Source organism: Bubalus kerabau, chromosome 10 (assembly GCF_029407905.1).
Source record: "Bubalus kerabau isolate K-KA32 ecotype Philippines breed swamp buffalo chromosome 10, PCC_UOA_SB_1v2, whole genome shotgun sequence".
NCBI classification, from domain to species: Eukaryota; Metazoa; Chordata; class Mammalia; order Artiodactyla; family Bovidae; genus Bubalus; species Bubalus kerabau.
This window is the reverse complement of record NC_073633.1, coordinates 32,441,819-32,465,435: the sequence shown is the minus strand read 5'-3', so window position 1 is coordinate 32,465,435 and position 23,617 is coordinate 32,441,819. Positions and strand designations below refer to the sequence as shown.

General features: G+C 36.5%; 2 protein-coding genes across 2 annotated transcripts; both read right to left on the bottom strand.

Moving 5' to 3' along the window:
* Positions 1–6,981: 6,981 nt before the first annotated feature.
* On the bottom strand, positions 6,982–7,893 carry LOC129620535 (olfactory receptor 4K3-like). Its single transcript, XM_055536350.1, has one exon. It carries the CDS (start codon positions 7,891–7,893, stop codon positions 6,982–6,984), a length of 912 nt encoding a protein of 303 aa, XP_055392325.1.
* A 14,346-nt stretch (positions 7,894–22,239) lies between these two features.
* Positions 22,240–23,151, bottom strand: LOC129620534 (olfactory receptor 4K3-like). Its single transcript, XM_055536349.1, has one exon. It carries the CDS (start codon positions 23,149–23,151, stop codon positions 22,240–22,242), a length of 912 nt encoding a protein of 303 aa, XP_055392324.1.
* Between the last annotated feature and the right edge of the window lie 466 nt (positions 23,152–23,617).

The window sequence follows — 23,617 nt, the reverse complement described above, 5'->3', positions numbered from 1 at the left end:
TCTAAACCAGTTAATATAATCTCATTTTCCTTAGTTATGGAGTGTTGTAAGGGAGGCATATAGTCCAGAATTATTCAATGAGATATAAACCAAAGTCAGTTTCTGAGGTCTGCCTTTCTCAAACCAAAGGACACGTCTTCACGTGCAGATGGACTTTCCTGATCCTTTTTCCATGCATTTGATGCTAATGTCATGCCAAAGTTAAAAACGTTTAAAGTCTATATACAATGAGAGCAAAAGGTTAGAAAGAACCTAGGATCCAAACCATTTGTTGAATACTTAATCAGCACCCACAGTGGTCTCCCTTCTTGTGCCTTCTAGTACAGCACGGTCACATCCTTGTCTGTAGCTTTATCACCGGTCTTCAGAGAAATCTATCCAGAGTTGTAGATGGCATACACAAATGAAAGTCTCACCTCCACCTTCAAGATAACACGTCAAAACTGAATTTAGAATATGATAATCCACCCGCCCTGATAAGTATCATTACCATTCCCCCAGACACCAAAAATAGATACCTATGTGGTTGTCTTGTCTATACTTTCACTTGCTATCTCTAGTTGTCCAGTTTTTAGTCTCAAACATGTCTCAATTCACTTCCCTCCTCTTCACTTCTGTTGTCATTATTCTTTGCTTCTAGGCTATATATTTTTCCATATTGGCAGTTTAAAAGACTATTTTTATTGAAGAAGTTTTAAAAGACTATTAATGGATTTCTCTGCTCCATTCTTCCCCAATTCCAACTCATTCTCTAGTCTGATTCCAGCTATGTGTATAGAAAGTCAAATATGATCTACATGGTCTCCTAGCTAAATTTTTAATGTGTCTGTGAAGAGAAAATTTCTGAAATCCCACAGAATATCACATAATACTAAGAGAAATAATGAACAATATTTGGATTTAGACAAAGTTACATAAACATTTTAGAAAATGAACTTTAGAACTTTACCAGAAAGTTATTGAGTAAATTTCAAAATTGACTCTTCATTAAAAAAAACTCTTGGGAAAATAGGAAGTATTAAAAAAAAAAAAAATAGGCTTCCCTGGTAGCTCAGACAGTAAAGAATCTGCCTATAATGTAGGAGATCCAGGTTCAATCCCTGGTTCGGAAAGATCCCCTGGAGAAGAGAATGGCAACCTACTCCAGTATTCTTGCCTGGAGAATTCTGTGGACAGAAGAGCCTGATGGGCTACAGTCTATGGGGTTGCAAAGAGTCTCAAATAGCTGGACTGAGTGATTAATACTTTCACTTTCAAATAAATAAGTAAACATGCATAATTAGTGAAAATCAGCTGATATAGAATGTTATATTATTTTGAGGTATACAACTTAGTTATCTGACAATCAGATACATTATGCAAGAATCACCCTTGAAATACAAATTCCCCTTATCATTCAATACCAACAAAGGTGTTACAATATTATATAATATTGTATATTATATAATATATATAATTATTATATATATTATATATATAATATACATATATTCCCTATGTATACATTGTTGTTATTGTTGTTCAGTCATTCAGTCATGTCTGACTCTTTGTAACCCTGTGGGCTCATCAAATCCCATGAATTATTCCTTTCATAGCGGGAGTTTGTTCCTCTAATACCCTTTACTGATTTCATTCATCCCCTCAGCACCCACCCTATCTGGCAACCACCAGTTTGTCCTAAGAGTCTGCTTTTATTTGTTTATTTTGATTTTTAGATTCCATGTATAAGTAAAATAATATGGTATTTGCCTTTCTGTGTCTGACATGTCACTTAGCATGATAGTGTCAAGTTCTTGCAATGGCAAACTTTCTTTTTTTATGGCAGGATGGTGTTCCTACATATATAATCACATCTTTTTAAATTCATTTTATCAGTGGACACTTAGGCTGCTTCCATAACTTGGCTATTGTAAATAGTCCTGCAATGAACATAAAGGTGCATGTATCTTTTCAAATTAGTGCTTTCAATTTTTTTTTTTTTCAGATAAATTCTAGGTTTTTATTTCACTTGTGGAACTTGAAATTGCTAGGTCACATGGTAGTCTTTTTTTTTTTTTTTGGAAGATCGAGTGTTTTCCACAGTGGTTTCACCAGTTACATCTTACTAATATTGCATGAAGTTTCCCTTTTCTCTAATCCACACTGATGCTTGTTATTTGCTGTCTTTTTGATAGTAGTCATTCGACAGGTCTAAGGTGGGTTTTGGTCTGCATTTCCCTGATGATTAGTGATGTTGAACATATTTTTGTGTTGTCCATCTGTATGTCTTCATTGGAAAAATGTCTATTCAGATTTGACCTTTTTTAACCCAATTGTTTTTTTTTTTTTTGCTATTGTGTTGTAGAGTGCTTTATTTGTTTTGAATTATAAGCCCTTATCAGATAGATTTATGTTTATATTTGCCCATTCAGCAGGTTGTCTAAAACACTACTAAATCTATATTCATCTTTACTTTCCAACAATCCTATGCTCATCAAACTTGCCATCTATTGAGGTAAACAAATGAAGCAGGGGATTTTTCAGGCAAGAATACTGGAGTGGGTTGCCATTTCCTTCTCCAGGAGATCTTCCCGACCGAGGGATTGAACCTGCGTCTCCCACATTGTAGGCAGATGCTTTACTGTCCGAGCCACCAGGGAAGTCATATTATGTGTTAAGCTATTATACTTAAATAGACTGCCATAGAGGGAAACTATAGAAATATATGTAATTTTTAAACAAAAATATTGTCTGTGATGAATAATAATTTATTTATATCTTTTTCTTCATTTTATTTAGTTTTATTCTCTTATAAATTCTCTTATAAAACCACACAATTGCACTCATCTCACACGCTAGTAAAGTAATGCTCAAAATTCTCCAAGCCAGGCTGCAGCAATATGTGAACTGTGAACTTCCTGATGTTCAAGCTCGTTTTAGAAAAGGCAGAGGAACCCGAGATCAAATTGCCAACATCCGCTGGATCATGGAAAAAGCAAGAGAGTTCCAGAAAAACATCTATTTCTGCTTTATTGACTATGCCAAAGCCTTTGATTGTGTGGATCACAATCAACTGTGGAAAATTCTGAAAGAGATGGGAATACCAGACCACCTGATCTGCCTCTTGAGAAATTTGTATGCAGGTCAGGAAGCAACAGTTAGATCTGTACTTGGAACAACAGACTGGTTCCAAATAGGAAAAGGAGTTCGTCAAGGCTGTATATTGTCACCCTGTTTATTTAACTTCTATGCAGCATACATCATGAGAAACGCTGGACTGGAAGAAACACAAGCTGGAATCAAGATTGCCGGGAGAAATATCAATAAACTCAGATATGCAGATGACACCACCCTTATGGCAGAAAGTGAAGAGGAACTCAAAAGCCTCTTGATGAAAGTGAAAGTGGAGAGTGAAAAAGTTGACTTAAAGCTCAACATTCAGAAAATGAAGATCATGGCATCCGGTCCCACCACTTCATGGGAAATAGATGGGGAAACAGTGGAAACAGTGTCAGACTTTATTTTTCTGGGCTCCAAAATCACTACAGATGGTGACTGCAGCCATGAAATTAAAAGACGCTTACTCCTTGGAAGAAAGTTATGACCAACCTAGATAGCATATTCAAAAGCAGAGACATGACTTTGCCAACAAAGGTTCGTCTAGACAAGGCTATGGTTTTTCCTGTGGTCATGTATGGATGTGAGAGTTGGACTGTGAAGAAAGTTGAGTACCGAAGAATTGATGCTTTTGAACTGTGGTGTTGGAGAAGACTCTTGAGAGTCCCTTGGACTGCAAGGAGATCCAACCAGTCCATTCTGAAGGAGATCAGCCCTGGGATTTCTTTGGAAGGACTGATGCTAAAGCTGAAACTCCAGTACTTTGGCCACCTCCTGCGAAGAGTTGACTCATTGGAAAAGACTCTGATGCTGGGATGGATTGGGGACAAGAGGAGAAGGGGACGACAGAGGATGAGATGGCTGGATGGCATCACTGACTCTATGGACGTGAGTCTGAGTGAACTCCGGGAGTTGGTGATGGACAGGGAGGCCTGGCGTGCTGCGACTCATGGGGTCACAAAGAGTTGGACACGACTGAGCAACTGATCTGATCTGATTCTCTTATTCAGCTGGACAAGAGTTCCAATAGAACACCAAACATTAGTGTTGACAAGAAGCAATTTTTGTCATTTCCAACCTTAGGGACATGGTAGAGGGATTTCCAATATTTCAGCATCAATTATATGCTATGCTGGAGCTGTTTTGCATTAACCACTTATCAGAACGAGTAATTTTATTTCTAAATCTACAGCTAGGAGTTTTGTTATGAAAGTGTATTTGATTTATTGAAATGCTCTTTCCTTATTTATGGAGATATTTGTATGATTATTCCTTTTTAGGCCTGGTGATTGATTTCCAATTGTTAAATCAAACCTTGCACTTCAGGTATAAAATTAATTTGTTGCCATATATTATTCATGTCAAATTTATATCTGACATAGATGAATTGGAAAATTCATGTATGAATTCATCTAACCCCTGGTCTGAAACCCTTACTCTATACTTTGGGAACCTCTTGGAATAAGAGAAAATACAGAAAGAAGTATAGAAATGACCTGATAAGTCATGAAAGCATGCTAATTGGACCCCTTGATGATATTTTTATTGAAAAGATAATGAGATGCTTCACCTATGGAATCTTTTTAGGCAAGATACACTTGACCTGTCTAGGTTGCTAGTGACAAATCAGCCTATAAATTTATTAGCTAGAATTGAGCTGGAAAATACCAATGAGCTATGCAATTATCAAATTAAAAGTTGAAGGTGCTTCAGGACCAAAATAAGCTCCCTTTGGAAATCATGTTATATATGTGTTATTGTTTGATTCTTCGTTTGTTATCTCTGTTTCAAGGTGTAACTTACAGTAGTATGAAAAACCCTGGGGACTTCTGGTCGCAGAATTCTCCATGCATGACCTTTGACTACAGCTGCCAGCATCCTTTGAATTATTACTAACTTGACAGTATTTTGACAGAATCAAAATTAATAATTTTGATAGCATTTCAGACAATCCTATTCTGTTATTTTATGGGGAAATAAGTGTTCCTTCTCTTTCTCATCTCAGGAGAAGTTTATGTAAAAAAAGTTTCCTTTTTCATACTTGCAGTGTTCATCAGGAAAGTCACTTAGGCTGCACATTTCTGTGTGGAAAGCTGTTTCAATCAGGGATCAGTTGGCAAAGAGGAAACACATTACTTGAACAGAATTTAATATAAAAAGTAAGCAGGTATAATATTGCCAACTAGATGTCTGAGAGAGTTCAAAGAAAACTTTATTACCATGAAGAAAACAATTGTAGGCAGCAGCTACTGCTCACGGGGTGGGGAACAAAGTTTAAAAATTAAAATGATAGAAATGTAGTGATGTAGGAAAGGATTCCTATGGTGTGAAACTCCCTCTTTGGAGGGAGTGTACTTGCCTCCTACTTTTTCTCTGAACTCAGAGTGTGGCATGATAGATTCTGAGACTCTGAAGATAGGGTGCCAGCTTGCTGGTGCTCTTACCTCTGATGGAACAGAATGAGACTAGTTCTGAACCTGTAGGAAAAGCTGCACCCTGGGTTCAGCTCATGCTATAGAAAGGAACTATTTCCCTAGTTACTATGGTAATGCTCACAAGCAGATTGCTATTGCTATTGCTATTGCTAAGTCACTTTAGTCGTGTCCAACTCTGTGTGACCCCATAGACGGCAGCCCACCAGGCTCCCCCGTCCCTGGGATTCTCCAGGCAAGAACACTGGAGTGGGTTGCCATTTCCTTCTCCAATGCATGAAAGCGAAAAGTGAAAGTGAAGTCACTCAGTCGTGTACGACCCTCAGCGACCCCATGGACAGCAGCCTTCCAGGCTCCTCCATCCATGGGATTTTCCAGGCAAAGTACTGGAGTGGGGTGGGAAAGCCCAAAAGAGCAAACCGGAAGGAGTCCTTTTCTCCTTCTCTAACTTTGCTGTCTCTCTCTCCCATGTAAAATGGAGCCAGATGTGAAAATAGACGTGTCGTATGCAGAATCCCAGGAGCAGAAAGCAGAGTATAGAAGTAGAAAGCAGAGTTGGGAGGCAATAACAATGATCTTAATTTGCATTTCTCAGCTAACTAAAGAGGCTGAATGTGTAGTCAGTGAAATAAATACTTGTTCAAATTGTTTGCCTATTCTCTAAGCCCCATTGGCTTGTTTACCTTTTTTATTCATGTGTAAGAGTTTTGTATAAATTTATTTTTGGAGCATTTTTCTCATCTTACATAATCTTTGCTTTGAAGCAATGAATTATTAGTTCTTTAATGTAAGGAAAAACAATAGTCATAAAAGTCATTTATTAACATAAGAAATAATGTTTTGTGAATACTTTTCCATGTGTACTTTAAGAGGAAAATTTTGAGGGAAACGTCTACCTTTAAACCAAGAGTTAACACTTGAAGATTGAAACTTTAAGGATTATGCTGTGGAATGCAAGTGTAATGTATTATGGTTTGAATCATTTATTTATTTTTCTAACTGGAAGCAGACCACTCAAATATCTTTAGTATATTCTCTAGCCAAGTAAGAGAGGATAAATCATGTGTTTTTAGAAAAGAGAATGATAAACTACTGAAAGTGGTTTAGTAATATACAAAGTGCTTAGAATGGCTTGGGGAACATAGGTAATGTTTAGTAAATTTTGAAAATTATTATTATTTTAACACTGTCATCATTATTGCTATCGCTGGGTAAGTTTTTATCCTATACAAAGAATTATTTATGAAAAATTTTATTTCCTCCAAATGTTAAGAATTTTAGTGTTGCATTTTAACATATTTTCTTAGTGGATTAAATCACAGCATACATTTGGGAATATTTACAGCTTATGGATACAACATATTTCCAGCTCAGAATATATCCAAATTGGGGAGCACATGGTGGAATTGCTGATTACATGAAAGATCTAAAAATTACACCTTGAATCCATATGCTAACTTATCAGTCTCTTTATGGCATTCTTAATCTCTTTATTTCTCAGTGTATAAATGGCTGGATTCAAGAGAGGTGTGATTACTGTGTAAAACACAGCAAGGAACTTATCCACCCAAGTGATGCTAGGTGGCCACAGATAGGTGAAGATGCAGGGTCCAAAGAACAGCACCACCACTGTGATGTGAGAAGTGCAGGTAGAGAGTGCCTTTGATGACCCATCCTTGGAACGAAGATGGATGGTTACCAGGATGTAGGTGTAAGAGATCAGCAAGAGAATGAAGCAAGTTACAGCCAAGACACCACTGTCAACATTTATCAGTATTCTCAGAGTATGAGTATCCGTGCAAGCTAGTTTGATCACTTTGGGAATATCACAGAAAAAGCTGTCCACTATTCTGGGTCCACAGAAAGAAAGATCTAAAATCATAGCTAGTTGACTTATGGCATGTACAAAGCCAATGATCCATGATATCAGAGCTAGCCAGATGCACTTTTGTCTGTCCATAATTCTGGAGTAATGGAGTGGCTTGCAGATGGCTACACAACGGTCATAGGCCATTGTCACGAGCAGTACCATCTCATCTCCTGCAAGAAAATGTATAAAGAGGATCTGACTCATGCAGCCCCCAAAGGAGATGGTTTTATTATCCTTTAGGAAGTCTGTGGTCAGTTTAGGAGTGGTCACTGAGGAAAGGCAGAAGTCAACAAATGAGAGATTGGCTAAGAGGAAGTACATTGGGGAATGGAGATGGGAGTCAGTGATGATTAAGAGCACAACAAGAAGGTTGCCCAGGATGGTCATCAGGTAGAGTGCAGAAAATGGCAGTAAGAGGAATTTCTGGAGATCCTTTGAATCACAGAGTCCACGAAAAACGAACTCAGATGCCACGGACTGGTTTGCTTCTTCCATTTAGTACATTTCTAATGTGACCAGAAGAGGTGAACTAAGAAGTTCTAGAATGGAAAGAAGAGCTAAATGTTTGGGTGCTTGAGAGCAGACAAACACTTCTCCTGTGCAAAATTTAAATCCTAGGAAATGTGCTAAATTCCAAACTGAAAATAAAGATTTATTGAATCAATCTCAGCTCTCAGGAGCTAATAATGTGTAGAAAGGAAGTTTAAAAACGTCACCCAACAGAGAGAGTGCTTTGCTTATGCAAAATGAATATTCTCATAAAAATAACAATATTAATGTATTTTATAAACAATTTCTCCACTGCTTGAATCTTCCTTTTTGGCATTAAAAGTGCAGGTCTATAATATATTTGGAGGTTCTTTATTTTTAACTCTTACCTAGGGAGAAGGCAATGGCACCTCACTCCAGTACTGTTGCCCGGAAAATCCCATGGATGGAGGAACCTGATGGGCTGCAGTCCATGGGGTCGCTAAGAGTCAGACACGACTGAGCGACTTCACTTTCACTTTCCACTTTCATGCATTGGAGGAGGAAATGGCAACCCACTCCAGTGTTCTTGCCTGGAGAATCCCATGGACGGAGAAGCCTGGTAGGCTGCAGTCCATGGGGTCGCACAGAGTCGAACACGACTGAGCGACTTAGCAGCAGCAGCAGGGCAATAATCTAATGCTACATTTCTCACACAAAACTTGACTTTTAGAAACTAATTTATCGCTAAAGTTGATATGTGTGAGCAAACTGAATTGAATCAAATTCTTTTACAAACTGTGAGAAAACTTTGTTTATCAAATGACTTGAGGAAAGCCCATCTTCATCCAAAGGAGCCCCCAGATGCTGATGGCACGTTTCTAATGCTGAATATTTTTACTAATTTTGAATCTCTGTATAAAATTATATATTTCATAGGCAGAGTAACTCCACTTATTAACATTATAGACCAGTTCTATTCCCTCACTTGTAACAGATTTCTTTTTTGAGAGTAGCTTAAATGATAAAGAAATGAAAACTACATTTATTCCTGACTGTTCTCAGAAAAGAATGTTTAAAATTTACCTTCATTTGTCCTTAAACTGTTCACATATACTATATAAATTGAGCTCTGCAAAATATATATATTTTCTATATTTTGTAAGCCAAACAGTAAGTTCTTTTTTCCTTATTTCTTTTCTTCCATTTGCCCTCATTTTTGATTTATATTTTTTCTTTAGTCTCCCTTCTTGTCTGTATTTCTTTATTATCCTAGTCTTTTAGAAAATATAGTTTAGATTATCAAGTACAATAACTGGCACTTATGAACTACCAAGTCCTTGATAAGCATTTTAAAAACATACATTTTGTTAGGTATTCCCACTGTAGGACTCAAAGCATTTTGCATTTCCAACTACAATGTACAAATCCCCTTTCTTAAAAATATAGCCTTGTCAATACAATGTGTTATCTTTATGATGATGAGAGATGGTACTGGGATGTAATTTTATTTTAATTACAAAATTAATTATTTTTTCCATTTATTAGAATTATTTGCCTTTTTTTTCTTTGAATACCTGCTCCCTTTTTGTTGTACTTTTTTTCCTACTGAGTTTTGCTCTTCATTCTGTTCAGCTTTTTTTCCTCAGCAAACATAAGACTTTTTAAAAGGAACATCAGCATCATTTATGTCTTGTGACTATTGTCTTACTACTGAATTCTAACTACATTATTCTTAAATTTTTGTAAAAATACTACATGAGATCTAATTGAGTGTATATATATATATATATATATATATGTACATATTACCTATTTGAAGAATCACAGTTCTTGCAATTTTGCAAAAGAGAAATTTAATTTTTCCCAAGTCTTAAGTTCAAAAATACTAGAACAAAAAAAAAAAAAAATACTAGAACAACAAAATACATGGAATTTGTCTGACTTTAAAACTTCCAGACTAGCTTTCCTACTAAAAATGACTTCTAAGCATCTTGATTTTGAGATGTCTATAAAAGTAAAAAAAAAAAAATTTTTTTTTTGAAATAAGACATTTTGTTCTGTAAAGAGGTGACAGATGCAAACTATGTAAATAGCTAAAGCAATAGTAAAGAGGTACAGGTTTATATTAAAATCTATTCAGTTTCATTGTTTGTCTTTAAAGTGTATGGTACTTTTTAATATTAATATGTGACTGAGGCTTTTTTCCATTTATTTACTTTTGACAGTGATAGAACTGACTAAGAGAGTTACCGTATGATCTTGCAATTCCACTTCTGGGTCTATATTTGGAGAAAACTCTAATTTGAAAACATACATGCGCCCTAATGTTCACAGTGGCACTTTCTACAATAGCCAAGACATGGAAGCAGCCTACGTGTCCATTGATGGAATGGATAAAGAATATTAATATAGATGTATAAAGAAGATGTGTGTGTATATATATATACACACAATGGAATACTATTACTCAGCCATAAAAGAAGAATAAAATAATGCCATTTTCAGCAACATGAATGTACCTAGAGATTATCATATTAAGTGAAGTTAGTCAACAGAGAAAGACAAATATCATACAATATCACTTATATGTGGAAAATTAAAAAAATGATGATATAAATGAGCTTAATTACAGAGCAGAAACAAACTCGCAGATATAAAGAGCAATCTTATGGTTACCAAAAGGCGTGGAGGGGAGGGAGATAAATTATTAGTTTGGAATTAACATATGCACACTACTACATATCTAATGTACACAACATTGTAAATTAACCTATATTTCAATTAAAAATGAAATTTGAGCCATGTTTTATGACTATTACTGTCACTACAAGCGTTCAGCACAAGTGTTATAAACAGTGGGGGAAAACACAGAGGGAAACGGAGCCAGTCCGCCTTACAAGGGAGAGGTCACCTTCCTTCCCCAAGTCACCATATCGCTCTCAGATTGAACAGATTTCAAACAGAAAGATCGTTTTCTGGCCAGTGGCTGAGACAGAGAGTGCCCCTCTCAAAACCTGGTTTTCTTCCCAAACAGTGTCCAAACAGGATTCTGAGATTCCTTTTTTAGGTACTGCCTCACTTAACAAATGGTGGGTATTAAAGTTGAAAGAGAAAAAAAAACAACAAAAAAACAGCATGACAATTTGCCAAGATAACTTTGGTCCAGTTTAGCTTTGCATTAACCCACAGTCATTGTGCTGCTATCTTAAAATTCCCATGATTTTTTAAAGGTTAAGGAAGGTGAACAAGAGAATTAGAGGTATCAATATAGAAAGAAATATTTTATGATAATAGTGTTATTTTTGAGAAGAGGGTAAATGATCGTTTCTTCTTTTTCTATGTTCTAGAATTGTGTCAGCAAAGCACAGAATCCCCAAAGCAGTTATCAAAGCTATATAATTAAGGCTCTTCATATTTGTCACTTTAATATAATATTATTTTAAAATACATAAATTGCAAGTTTAAAAATGTCTCAAAAGCCTGAACAGTTACATTAAAAAGTTCCTTTGAATATCCATAAATACCATGTTTTCTTCCCCCAGAATTTGGCATGTATCCTTCCTAAATTTTATTGATAATTCATATTTATAAACATATTCTTAAAAAATATTAAATTTTTTTCCTGTAAGTTTGAACCTATGTGTTTTGCCATTTTATTTCATATCTATCAATATGATTTGATAATGTCTCTATTAGTATGTGTGTGTGTGTGTTAGTTGCTCAGTTGTGTCTGACTCTTTGCAACCCCATGGACTGTAGTCCAACAGGCTCCTCTGTCCATGGCATTCTCCAGGCAAGGATAGTAGAGTGGGTTGCCATTCCCTTCTCCAGGGGATCTTCCTGACTGAGTGATCAAACCCGGGCCTCTTACATTGCAGACAGGTTTTTTGCCAACTGAGCCACCAGGGAAGCCCCTATTATATATAGATCAATGTAATTTCTCTAAACTATGCAATATTCAAAATATGAATAAAACACAATTTATTAACCCTCCTAAAAATGGTAGAACAAATAAAATCCAAAAGGAATTGGAGATATCAGGATAAATGAGAGGGTCTGTGAGAACTGATCTCACCCAACGTGGGCAGCTGAAAACTTCTTAGATTGTAGAAAGGCAGTGTTGGTGAACACATCCAGTAACCTAGAGAGGGTGTTACACCCTGACTCCAGAGGCACGGAAGCTGCTGTACTTGAGACCACCTCAGTACTTGCCTGTGTATTTCTTCATCTGGATATTTATGTGGCTCCTTTATCATATTTTTAATTAAACAAGTAAATGTAGGTAAATATTTCCTAAGATCTGTGAACCACTCTAACAAATTAATAGAAGCTGAGGAGGAGATCCTGGGAACCTCTGATTTGTAGCCAAATCGGACAAAAATTGTGTATACTCTGGGGACCTATTACTGAGATGGACAACTTAAATAACAGAAAGAGTCTAGTGGGACTGAGCCCTTAACCCATGAGCTCTAACACTAGCTTCAAATGCATAGTGTTGTAGGGATTAAGTTAGATTGTGGGCTACCCAGTTGGTGGTGCTAGTGGTAAGGAACTTGCCTGCCAATGCAGGACGCAAGTTTGATCCCTGGGTAGGAAAGATCCCCTGGAGGAGGGCATGGTAACCCACTCCAGTACTGTTGCCTGGAGAGTCCCATAGACAGAGGCGCATGGTGGCTACAGTCCATAGGTTTGCAAAGAATCGAATATGACTGAAGCAACTTAGGACCTAGGACACCCAGCATTGAGTTAAGTTGTTGTAGATAATAGCTTGGTATGCGGAGAAACCTCTACATCTGGTGATCAGACGTGTCAGAGGTGGAGTGTTTTATGTGAATAAAAAAGGACACTTATAGGAAAGAAACACACATGAGGTACACTGAACTGAGTTTCCCCTTTCCAATGTTATATGATTTTTTTTTCTAAACCAGTTAGTATAATCTCATTTTCCTTAGTTATGGAGTGTTGTAAGGGAGGCATATAGTCCAGAATTATTCAATGAGATATAAACCAAAGTCAGTTTCTGAGGTCTGCCTTTCTCAAACCAAAGGACACGTCTTCACGTGCAGATGGACTTTCCTGATCCTTTTCCCATGCATTTGATGCTAACATCATGCCAAAGTTAAAAACGTTTAAGGTCTATATACAATGACAGCAAAGGTTAGAAAGAACCTAGGATCCAAACCATTTGTTGAATACTTAATCAGCACCCATAGTGGTCTCCCTTCTTGTGCCTTCTAGTACAGCATGGTCACATCCTTGTCTGTAGCTTTATCACCGGTCTTCAGAGAAATCTATCCAGAGTTGTAGATGATATACACAAATGAAAGTCTCACCCCCACCTTGAAGATAACATGTCAAAACTGAATTTACAATATAATAATCCACCCCAATGCCCTGATAAGTATCATTACCATTCCCCCAGACACCAAAAATAGATACCTATGTGGTTGTCTTGTCCATACTTTCACTTGCTATCTCTAGTTGTCCAGTTTTTAGTCTCAAACATGTCTCAATTCACTTCCCTCCTCTTTACTTCTGTTGTCATTATTCTTTGCTTCTAGGCTATATATTTTTCCATATTGGCAGTTTAAAAGACTATTAATGGATTTCTCTGCTCCATTCTTCCCCAATTCCAACTCATTCTCTAGTCTGATTCCAGCTATGTGTATAGAAAGTCAAATATGATCTACATGGTCTCCTAGCTAAATTTTTAATGTGTCTGTGAAGAGAAAATTTCTGAAATCCCACAGAATATCACATAATACTAAGAGAAATAATGAACAATATTTGGATTTAGACAAAGTTACATAAACATTTTAGAAAATGAACTTTAGAACTTTACCAGAATGTTACTGAGTAAATTTCAAAATTGATTCCTCATTAAAAAAAACTCTTGGGAAAATAGGAAGTATTAAAAAAATTACTAAGCCTGGTGGCTCAGACAGTAAAGAATCTGCCTGTAATGTAGGAGATCCAGGTTCAATCCCTGGTTCAGAAAGATCCCCTGGAAAAGAGAATGGCAACCTACTCCAGTATTCTTTTTTTTTTTTTTTTTTGGTTTCATACATGATATTTTACATGTTTCAATGCCATTCTCCCAAATCTTCCCACCCTCTCCCTCTCTCACAGAGTCCATAGGACTGTTCTATACATCAGTGTCTCTTTTGCTGTCTCATACACAGGGTTATTGTTACCATCTTTCTAAATTCCATATATATGTGTTAGTATACTGTATTGGTGTTTTTCTTTCTGGCTTACTTCACTTTGTATAATAGGCTCCAGTTTCATCCACCTCATTAGAACTGATTCAAATGTATTCTTTTTAATGGCTGAATAATACTCCATTGTGTATATGTACCACAGCTTTCTTATCCATTCATCTGCTGATGGATATCTAGGTTGCTTCCATGTCCTGGCTATTATAAACAGTGCTGCGATGAACATTGGGGTACATGTGTCTCTTTCCCTTCTGGTTTCCTCAGTGTGTATACCCAGCAGTGGGATTGCTGGATCATAAGGCAGGTCTATTTCCAGTTTTTTAAGGAATCTCCACACTGTTCTCCATAGTGGCTGTACTAGTTTGCATTCCCACCAACAGTGTAAGAGGGTTCCCTTTTCTCCACACCCTCTCCAGCGTTTACTACTTGTAGACTTTTGGATCACAGCCATTCTGACTGGTGTGAAATGGTACCTCATAGTGGTTTTGATTTGCATTTCTCTGATAATGAGTGATGTTGAGCATCTTTTCATGTTTGTTAGCCATCTGTATGTCTTCTTTGGAGAAATGTCTATTTAGTTCTTTGGCCCATTTTTTGATTGGGTCATTTATTTTTCTGGAGTTGAGCTGTAGGAGTTGCTTGTAAACTCTGGAGATTAGTTGTTTGTCAGTTGCTTCATTTGCTATTATCTTCTCCCATTCTGAATGCTGTCTTTTCACCTTGCTAATAGTTTCCTTTGATGTGCAGAAGCTTTTAAGGTTAATTAGGTCCCATTTGTTTATTTTTGCTTTTATTTCCAGTATTCTGGGAGGTGGGTCATAGAGGATCCTGCTGTGGTGTATGTCAGAGAGTGTTTTGCCTATGTTCTCCTCTAGGAGCTTTATAGTTTCTGGTCTTACGTTTAGATCTTTAATCCATTTTGAGTTTATTTTTGTGTATGGTGTTAGAAAGTGTTCTAGTTTCATTCTTTTACAAGTGGTTGACCAGTTTTCCCAGCACCACTTGTTAAAGAGATTGTCTTTAATCCATTGTATATTCTTGCCTCCTTTGTCAAAGATAAGGTGTCCATATGTGCGTGGATTTATCTCTGGGCTTTCTATTTTGTTCCATTGATCTATATTTCTGTCTTTGTGCCAGTACCATACTGTCTTGATAACTGTGGCTTTGTAGTAGAGCCTGAAGTCAGGTAGGTTGATTCCTCCAGTTCCATTCTTCTTTCTCAAGATCGCTTTGGCTATTCGAGGTTTTTTGTTTTTCCATACAAATTGTGAAATGATTTGTTCTAGCTCTGTGAAGAATGCTGTTGGTAGCTTGATAGGGATTGCATTGAATCTATAGATTGCTTTGGGTAGTATACTCATTTTCACTATATTGATTCTTCCAATCCATGAACATGGTATATTTCTCCATCTGTTAGTGTCCTCTTTGATTTCTTTCACCAGTGTTTTATAGTTTTCTATATATAGGTCTTTAGATTCTTTAGGTAGATATATTCCTAAGTATTTTATTCTTTCCGTTGCAATGGTGAATGGAATTGTTTCCTTAATTTCTCTTTCTGTTTTCTCATTATTAGTGTATAGGAATGCAAGGGATTTCTGTGTGTTGATTTTATATCCTGCAACTTTACTATAGCCATTGATTAGTTCTAGTAATTTTCTGGTGGAGTCTTTAGGGTTTTCTATGTAGAGGATCATGTCATCTGCAAACAGTGAGAGCTTTACTTCTTCTTTTCCAATTTGGATTCCTTTTATTTCTTTTTCTGCTCTGATTGCTGTGGCCAGAACTTCCAAAACTATGTTGAATAGTAATGGTGAAAGTGGGCACCCTTGTCTTGTTCCTGACTTTAGAGGAAATGCTTTCAATTTTTCACCATTGAGGATAATGTTTGCTGTGGGTTTGTCATATATAGCTTTGATTATGTTGAGGTATGTTCCTTCTATTCCTGCTTTCTGGAGAGTTTTTATCATAAATGGATGTTGAATCTTGTCAAAGGCTTTCTCTGCATCTATTGAGATAATCATATGGTTTTTATTTTTCAATTTGTTAATGTGGTGTATTACATTGATTGATTTGCGGATATTGAAGAATCCTTGCATCCCTGGGATAAAGCCCACTTGGTCATGGTGTATGATCTTTTTAATGTGTTGTTGGATTCTGATTGCTAGAATTTTGTTAAGGATTTTTGCATCTATGTTCATCAGTGATATTGGCCTGTAGTTTTCTTTTTTTGTGGGATCTTTGTCAGGTTTTGGTATTAGGGTGATGGTGGCCTCATAGAATGAGTTTGGAAGTTTACCTTCCTCTGCAATTTTCTGGAAGAGTTTGAGCAGGATAGGTGTTAGCTCTTCTCTAAATTTTTGGTAGAATTCAGCTGTGAAGCCGTCTGGACCTGGGCTTTTGTTTGCCGGAAGATTTTTGATTACAGTTTCAATTTCCGTGCTTGTGATGGGTCTGTTAAGATTTTCTATTTCTTCCTTGTCGAGTTTTGGAAAGTTGTACTTTTCTAAGAATTTGTCCATTTCTTCCTCGTTGTCCATTTTATTGGCATATAATTGTTGATAGTAGTCTCTTATGATCCTTTGTATTTCTGTGTTGTCTGTTGTGATCTCTCCATTTTCATTTCTAATTTTATTGATTTGATTTTTCTCCCTTTGTTTCTTGATGAGTCTGGCTAATGGTTTGTCAATTTTATTTATCCTTTCAAAGAACCAGGTCACTACATAATGATCAAAGGATCAATCCAAGAAGAAGATATAACAATTATAAATATATATGCACCCAACACGGGAGCACCGCAGTATGTAAGACAAATGCTAACAAGTATGAAAGAAGAAATTAACAATAACACAATAATAGTGGGAGACTTTAATACCCCACTCACACCTATGGATAGATCAACTAAACAGAAAATTAACAAGGAAACACAAACTTTAAACAATACAATAGACCAGTTAGACCTAATTGATATCTATAGGACATTTCATCCCAAAACAATGAATTTCACCTTCTTCTCAAGTGCACATGGAACCTTCTCCAGGATAGATCACAACCTGGGCCATAAAGCTAGCCTTGGTAAATTCAAAAAAATAGAAATCATTCCAAGCATCTTTTCTGACCACAATGCAGTAAGATTAGATCTCAATTACAGGAGAAAAACTATTAAAAAATCCAACATATGGAGGCTGAACAACACGCTGCTGAATAACCAACAAATCGCAGAAGAAATCAAAAAAGAAATCAAAATTTGCATAGAAACGAATGAAAATGAAAACACAACAACCCAAAACCTGTGGGACACGGTAAAAGCAGTCCTAAGGGGAAAGTTCATAGCAATACAGGCACACCTCAAGAAACAAGAAAAAAGTCAAATAAATAACCTAACTCTACACCTAAAGCAACTAGAAAAGGAAGAAATGAAGAACCCCAGGGTTAGTAGAAGGAAAGAAATCTTAAAAATTAGAGCAGAAATAAATGCAAAAGAAACAAAAGAGATCATAGCAAAAATCAACAAAACCAAAAGCTGGTTCTTTGAAAGGATAAATAAAATTACTCCAGTATTCTTGCCTGGAGAATTCTGTGGACAGAAGAGCCTGGTGGGCTACAGTCTATGGGTTGTAAAGAGTTTCAAATAGCTGGACTGAGCAACTAATTTTCACTTTCAAATAAATAAGTAAACAAGCATAATTAGTGAAAACCAGCTGATATAGAATATTAGTTTGAGGTATACAACTTAGTTATCTGACAATCAAATACATTATGCAAGAATCACCCTTGAAATTCAAATTCCCATTATCATTCATTACCATACAAAGTGAACTGTGGTGTTGGAGAAGACTCTTGAGAGTTCCTTGGACTGCAAGGAAATCCAACCAGTCCCTTCTGAAGGAGATCAGCCCTGGGATTTCTTTGGAAGGAATGATGCTAAAGCTGAAACTCTAGTACTTTGGCCACCTCATGCGAAGAGTTGACTCATTGGAAAAGACTCTGATGCTGGGAGGGATTGGGGGCAGGAGGAGAAGGGGACGACAGAGGATGAGATGATTGAATGGCATCACTGACTCGATGGACGTGAGTCTGAGTGAACTCCGGGAGCTGGTGATGGACAGGGAGGCCTGGCGTGCTGCGATTCATGGGGTTGCAAAGAGTCGGACATGACTGAGTGACTGATCTGATCTGATCTGACCATACCAAGTTGTTACAATATTATTGACTATAGTCCCTATGTATACATTGTTGTTGTTGTTGTTCAGTCATTCAGTCATTTGTAACCCTGTGGGCTCATCAAATCCCATGAATTATTCCTTTCATAGCGGGAGTTTGTTCCTCTAATACCCTTTACTGATTTCATTCATCCCCTCAGCACCCACCCTATCTGGCAACCACCAGTTTGTCCTAAGAGTCTGCTTTTATTTGTTTATTTTGCTTTTTAGATTCCATGTATAAGTAAAATAATATGGTATTTGCCTTTCTGTGTCTGACATGTCACTTAGCATGATAGTGTCAAGTTCTTGCAATGGCAAACTTTCTTTTTTTATGGCAGGATAGTGTTCCTACATACATAATCGCATCTTTTTTAATTCATTTTATCAATGGACACTTAGGCTGCTTCCATAACTTGGCTATTGTAAATAGTCCTGCAATGTACATAAAGGTGCATGTATCTTTTCAAATTAGTGCTTTCAATTTTTTTTTTCAGATAAATTCTAGGTTTTTATTTCACTTGTGGAACTTGAAATTGCTAGGTCACATGGTAGTTTTTTTTTTTTTTTTTTTTTTGGAAGATCGAGTGTTTTCCACAGTGGTTTCACAGTTACATCTTACTAATATTGCATGAAGTTTCCCTTTTCTCTAATCCACACTGATGCTTGTTATTTGCTGTCTTTTTGATAGTAGTCATTCGACAGGTCTAAGGTGGATTTTGGTTTGCATTTCCCTGATGATTACTGATGTTAAACATATTTTTGTGTTGTCCATCTGTATGTCTTCATTGGAAAAATGTCTATTCAGATTTGACCTTTTTTAACCCAATTGGTTTTTTTTTTTTTTGCTATTATGTTGTAGAGTGGTTTATTTGTTTTGAATTATAAGCCCTTATCAAATAGATTTACAAATATATTTGCCCATTCAGCAGGTTGTCTAAAACACTACTAAAACTATATTCATCTTTACTTTTCAACAATCCTATGCTCATCAAGCTTGCCATCTATTGAGGTAAACAGATGAAGAGGGGGTTTACCAGGCAAGAATACTGGAGTGGGTTGCCATTTCCTTCTCCAGGAGATCTTCCCAACCCAGGGATTGAACCCCGGTCTCCCACATTGTGGGCAGACGCTTTACTGTCTGAGCCACCAGGGAAGTCATATTATGTGTTAAGCTATTATACTTAAGTAGACTGCCATAGAGGGAAACTATAGAAATATATGTAATTTTTAAACAAAAATATTGTCTGTGATGAATAATAATTTATTTATATCTTTTTCTTCATTTTATTTAGTTTTCTTCTCTTATTCAGCTGGACAAGACTTCCAATAGAACACCAAACATTAGTGTTGACAAGAAGCAATTTTTGTCATTTCCAACCTTAGGGACATGGTAGAGGGATTTCCAGTATTTCAGCATCAATTATATGCTATGCTGGAGCTGTTTTGCATTAATCACTTATCAGAATGAGTAATTTTATTTCTAAGTCTACAGCTAGGAGTTTTATTATGAAAGTGTATTTGATTTAATGATATGCTCTTTCCTTATTTATGGAGATATTTGTATGATTTTTTCCTTTTTTAGCCTGGTGATTGATTTCCAATTGTTAAATCAACCTTGCACTTCAGTTGCCATATAGTATTGTTGCCATATATTATTCATGTCAAATTTATATCTGACATAGATGAATTGGGAAATTCATCTATGAATTCATCTAACCCCTGGTCTGAAACCCTTACTCTGTACTTTGGGAACCTCTTGGAAGAAGAGAAAATACAGAAAGAAGTATAGAAATGACCTGATAAGTCATGAAAGCATGAAAGCATGCTAATTGGACCCCTTGATGATATTTTTATTGAAAAGATAATGAGGTGCTTCATCTGTGGAATCCTTTTAGGCAAGATACACTAGACCTGTCTAGGTTGCTAGTGACAAATCAGCCTATAAATTTATTAGCTAGAATTGAGCTGGAAAATACCAATGAGCTATGCAATTATCAAATTAAAAGTTGAAGGTGATTCAGGACCAAAATAAGCTCCCTTTGGAAATCATGTTATATATGTGTTATTGTTTGATTCTTCGTTTGTTATCTCTGTTTCAAGGTGTAACTTACAGTAGTATGAAAAACCCTGGGGACTTCTGGTCGCAGAATTCTCCATGCATGACCTTTGACTACAGCTGCCAGCATCCTTTGAATTATTACTAACTTGACAGTATTTTGACAGAATCAAAATTAATAATTTTGATAGCATTTCAGACAATCCTATTCTGTTATTTTATGGGGAAATAAGTGTTCCTTCTCTTTCTCATCTCAGGAGAAGTTTATGTAAAAAAAGTTTCCTTTTTCATACTTGCAGTGTTCATCAGGAAAGTCACTTAGGCTGCACATTTCTGTGTGGAAAGCTGTTTCAGTCAGGGATCAGTTGGCAAAGAGTAAACACATTACTTGAACAGAATTTAATATAAAATATAAGCAGGTATAATATTGCCAACTAGATGTCTGAGAGAGTTCAAAGAAAACTTTATTACCATGAAGAAAACAATTGTAGGCAGCAGCTACTGCTCACGGGGTGGGGAACAAAGTTTAAAAATTAAAATGATAGAAATGTAGTGATGTAGGAAAGGATTCCTATGGTGTGAAACTCCCTCTTTGGAGGGAGTGTACTTGCCTCCTACTTTTTCTCTGAACTCAGAAGTGTGGCATGATAGATTCTGAGACTCTGAAGATAGGGTGCCAGCTTGCTGGTGCTCTTACCTCTGATGGAACAGAATGAGACTAGTTCTGAACCTGTAGGAAAATCTGCACCCTGGGTTCAGCTCATGCTATAGGAAGGAACTATTGCTATAGCGACTATGGTAATGCTCACAAGCAGAGGGAAAGCCCAAAAGAGCAGACAGGAATGAGTCCTTTTCTCCTTCTCTAACTTTGCTGTCTTTCTCTCCTATGCTCTGTCTTCAGAGGGTAAAATGGAGCCAGATGTGAAAATAGAGGTGTCGTATGCAGAATCCCAGGAGCAGAAAGCAGAGTATAGAAGTAGAAAGCAGAGTTAGGAGGCAATAACAATGATCTTAATTTGCATTTCTCAGCTAACTAAAGAGCCTGAATGTGTAGTCAGTGAAATAAATACTTGTTCAAATCGTTTGCCTATTCTCTAAGCGCCATTGGCTTGTTTATCTTTTTTATTCATGTGTAAGAGGTTTTCATAGTTTTGTATAAATTTATTTTTGGGGCATTTTTCTCATCTTACATAATCTTTGCTTTGAAGCAATGAATTATTAGTTCTTTAATGTAAGGAAAAACAATAGTCATAAAAGTCATTTATTAACATAAGAAATAATGTTTTGTGAATACTTTTCCATGTGTACTTTAAGAGGAAAATTTTGAGGGAAACGTCTACCTTTAAACCAAGAGTTAATACTTGAAGATTGAAACTTTAAGGATTATGCTGTGGAATACAAGTGCAATGTATTATGTTTTTAATCATTTTTTTATTTTTCTAACTGGAAGCCGACTGCTCAAATATCTTTAGTATATTCTCTAGCCAAGTAAGAGAGGATAAATCATGTGTTTTTAGAAAAGAGAATGATAAACTACTGAAAGTGGTTTAGTAATATACAAAGTGCTTAGAATGGCTTGGGGAACATAGGTAATGTTTAGTAAATTCTGAAAATTATTATTATTTTAACACTGTCATTATTGTTATCGCTGGGTAAGTTTTTATCCTATACAAAGAATTATTTATGAAAAATTTTATTTCCTCCAAATGTTAAGAATTTTAGTGTTGCATTTTAACATATTTTCTTAGTGGATTAAATCACAGCATACATTTGGGAATATTTACAGCTTATGGATACAACATATTTCCAGCTCAGAATATATCCAAATTGGGGAGCACATGGTGGAATTGCTGATTACATGAAAGATCTAAAAATTACACCTTGAATCCATATGCTAACTTATCAGTCTCTTTATGGCATTCTTAATCTCTTTATTTCTCAGTGTATAAATGGCTGGATTCAAGAGAGGTGTGATTACTGTGTAAAACACAGCAAGGAACTTATCCACCCAAGTGATGCTAGGTGGCCACAGATAGGTGAAGATGCAGGGTCCAAAGAACAGCAGCACCACTGTGATGTGGGAAGTGCAGGTAGAGAGTGCCTTTGATGCCCCATCCTTGGAACGAAGACGGACAGTCACCAGGATGTAGGTGTAAGAGATCAGCAAGAGAATGAAGCACGTTGTAGCCAAGACACCACTGTCAGCATTTATCAATATTCTCAGAGTGTGAGTATCCATGCAGGCTAGTTTGATCACTTCGGGAATATCACAGAAAAAACTGTCCACTATTCTGGGTCCACAGAAGGGAAGATCTAAAATCATAGCAAGCTGACTTGCGGCATGCACAAAGCCAATTATCCATGATGTCAATACTAGCCAGATGCATTTCTGTCTGTTCATGATGCTGGAGTAATGGAGTGGCTTGCAGATGGCAACATAACGGTCATAGGCCATTGTCACGAGCAGTACCATCTCACCCCCTCCAAAGAAATGTACACAGAGGATTTGACTCATGCAACCCCCAAAGGAGATGGCTTTATTATCCTTTAGGAAGTCTGTGATCAGTTTAGGAGTGGTCACTGAGGAAAAGCAGAAGTCAACAAATGAGAGATTGGCTAAGAGGAAGTACATTGGGGAATGGAGATGAGAGTCAATGATGATTAAGAATGCAACGAAAAGGTTGCCCAGGATGGTCATCAGGTAGAGTGCAGAAAATGGCAGTAAGAGGAATTTCTGGAGCTCCCTTGAATCACAGAGTCCACGAAAAATGAACTCAGATACCACGGACTGGTTTGCTTCTTCCATTTAGTAAATTTCTAAAGTGTCCAGAAGAGATGAATTAAGAACTTCTAGAAAGAAGAACTTAAGGTTTAGGTGTCAGAGAGCAGATAAATTCTTCTCAGGTGCAGTGTTGAAATCTTAGCATTATACTGAGCTCAAAATTGAAAATAACATTTTATGAATTTATGGATGGGCATAATCCTCTGACTAAACAAAGAAGCTAATTAAATGTAGAAGGACAGGTCAAAAACTTTATCCATCAGAAGTACAGTTCTTAAGGGTTATTAAAAACAAATATTCTGATTAAAAAGTTTAGTAGTAATGTGTTTTATGAACAATTTCTCCAGGGCTTGAATATACCTTTTCTGCAGGGAGAATGCATCGTTCTAAAATCTATTTAGAGGCTTTTTATTTTTCAGACTCTATCTAGGGCAATAATTAGTTATAGTATATACTTTTTAGTAACAAATCAATTTCTAAGTTGATATAT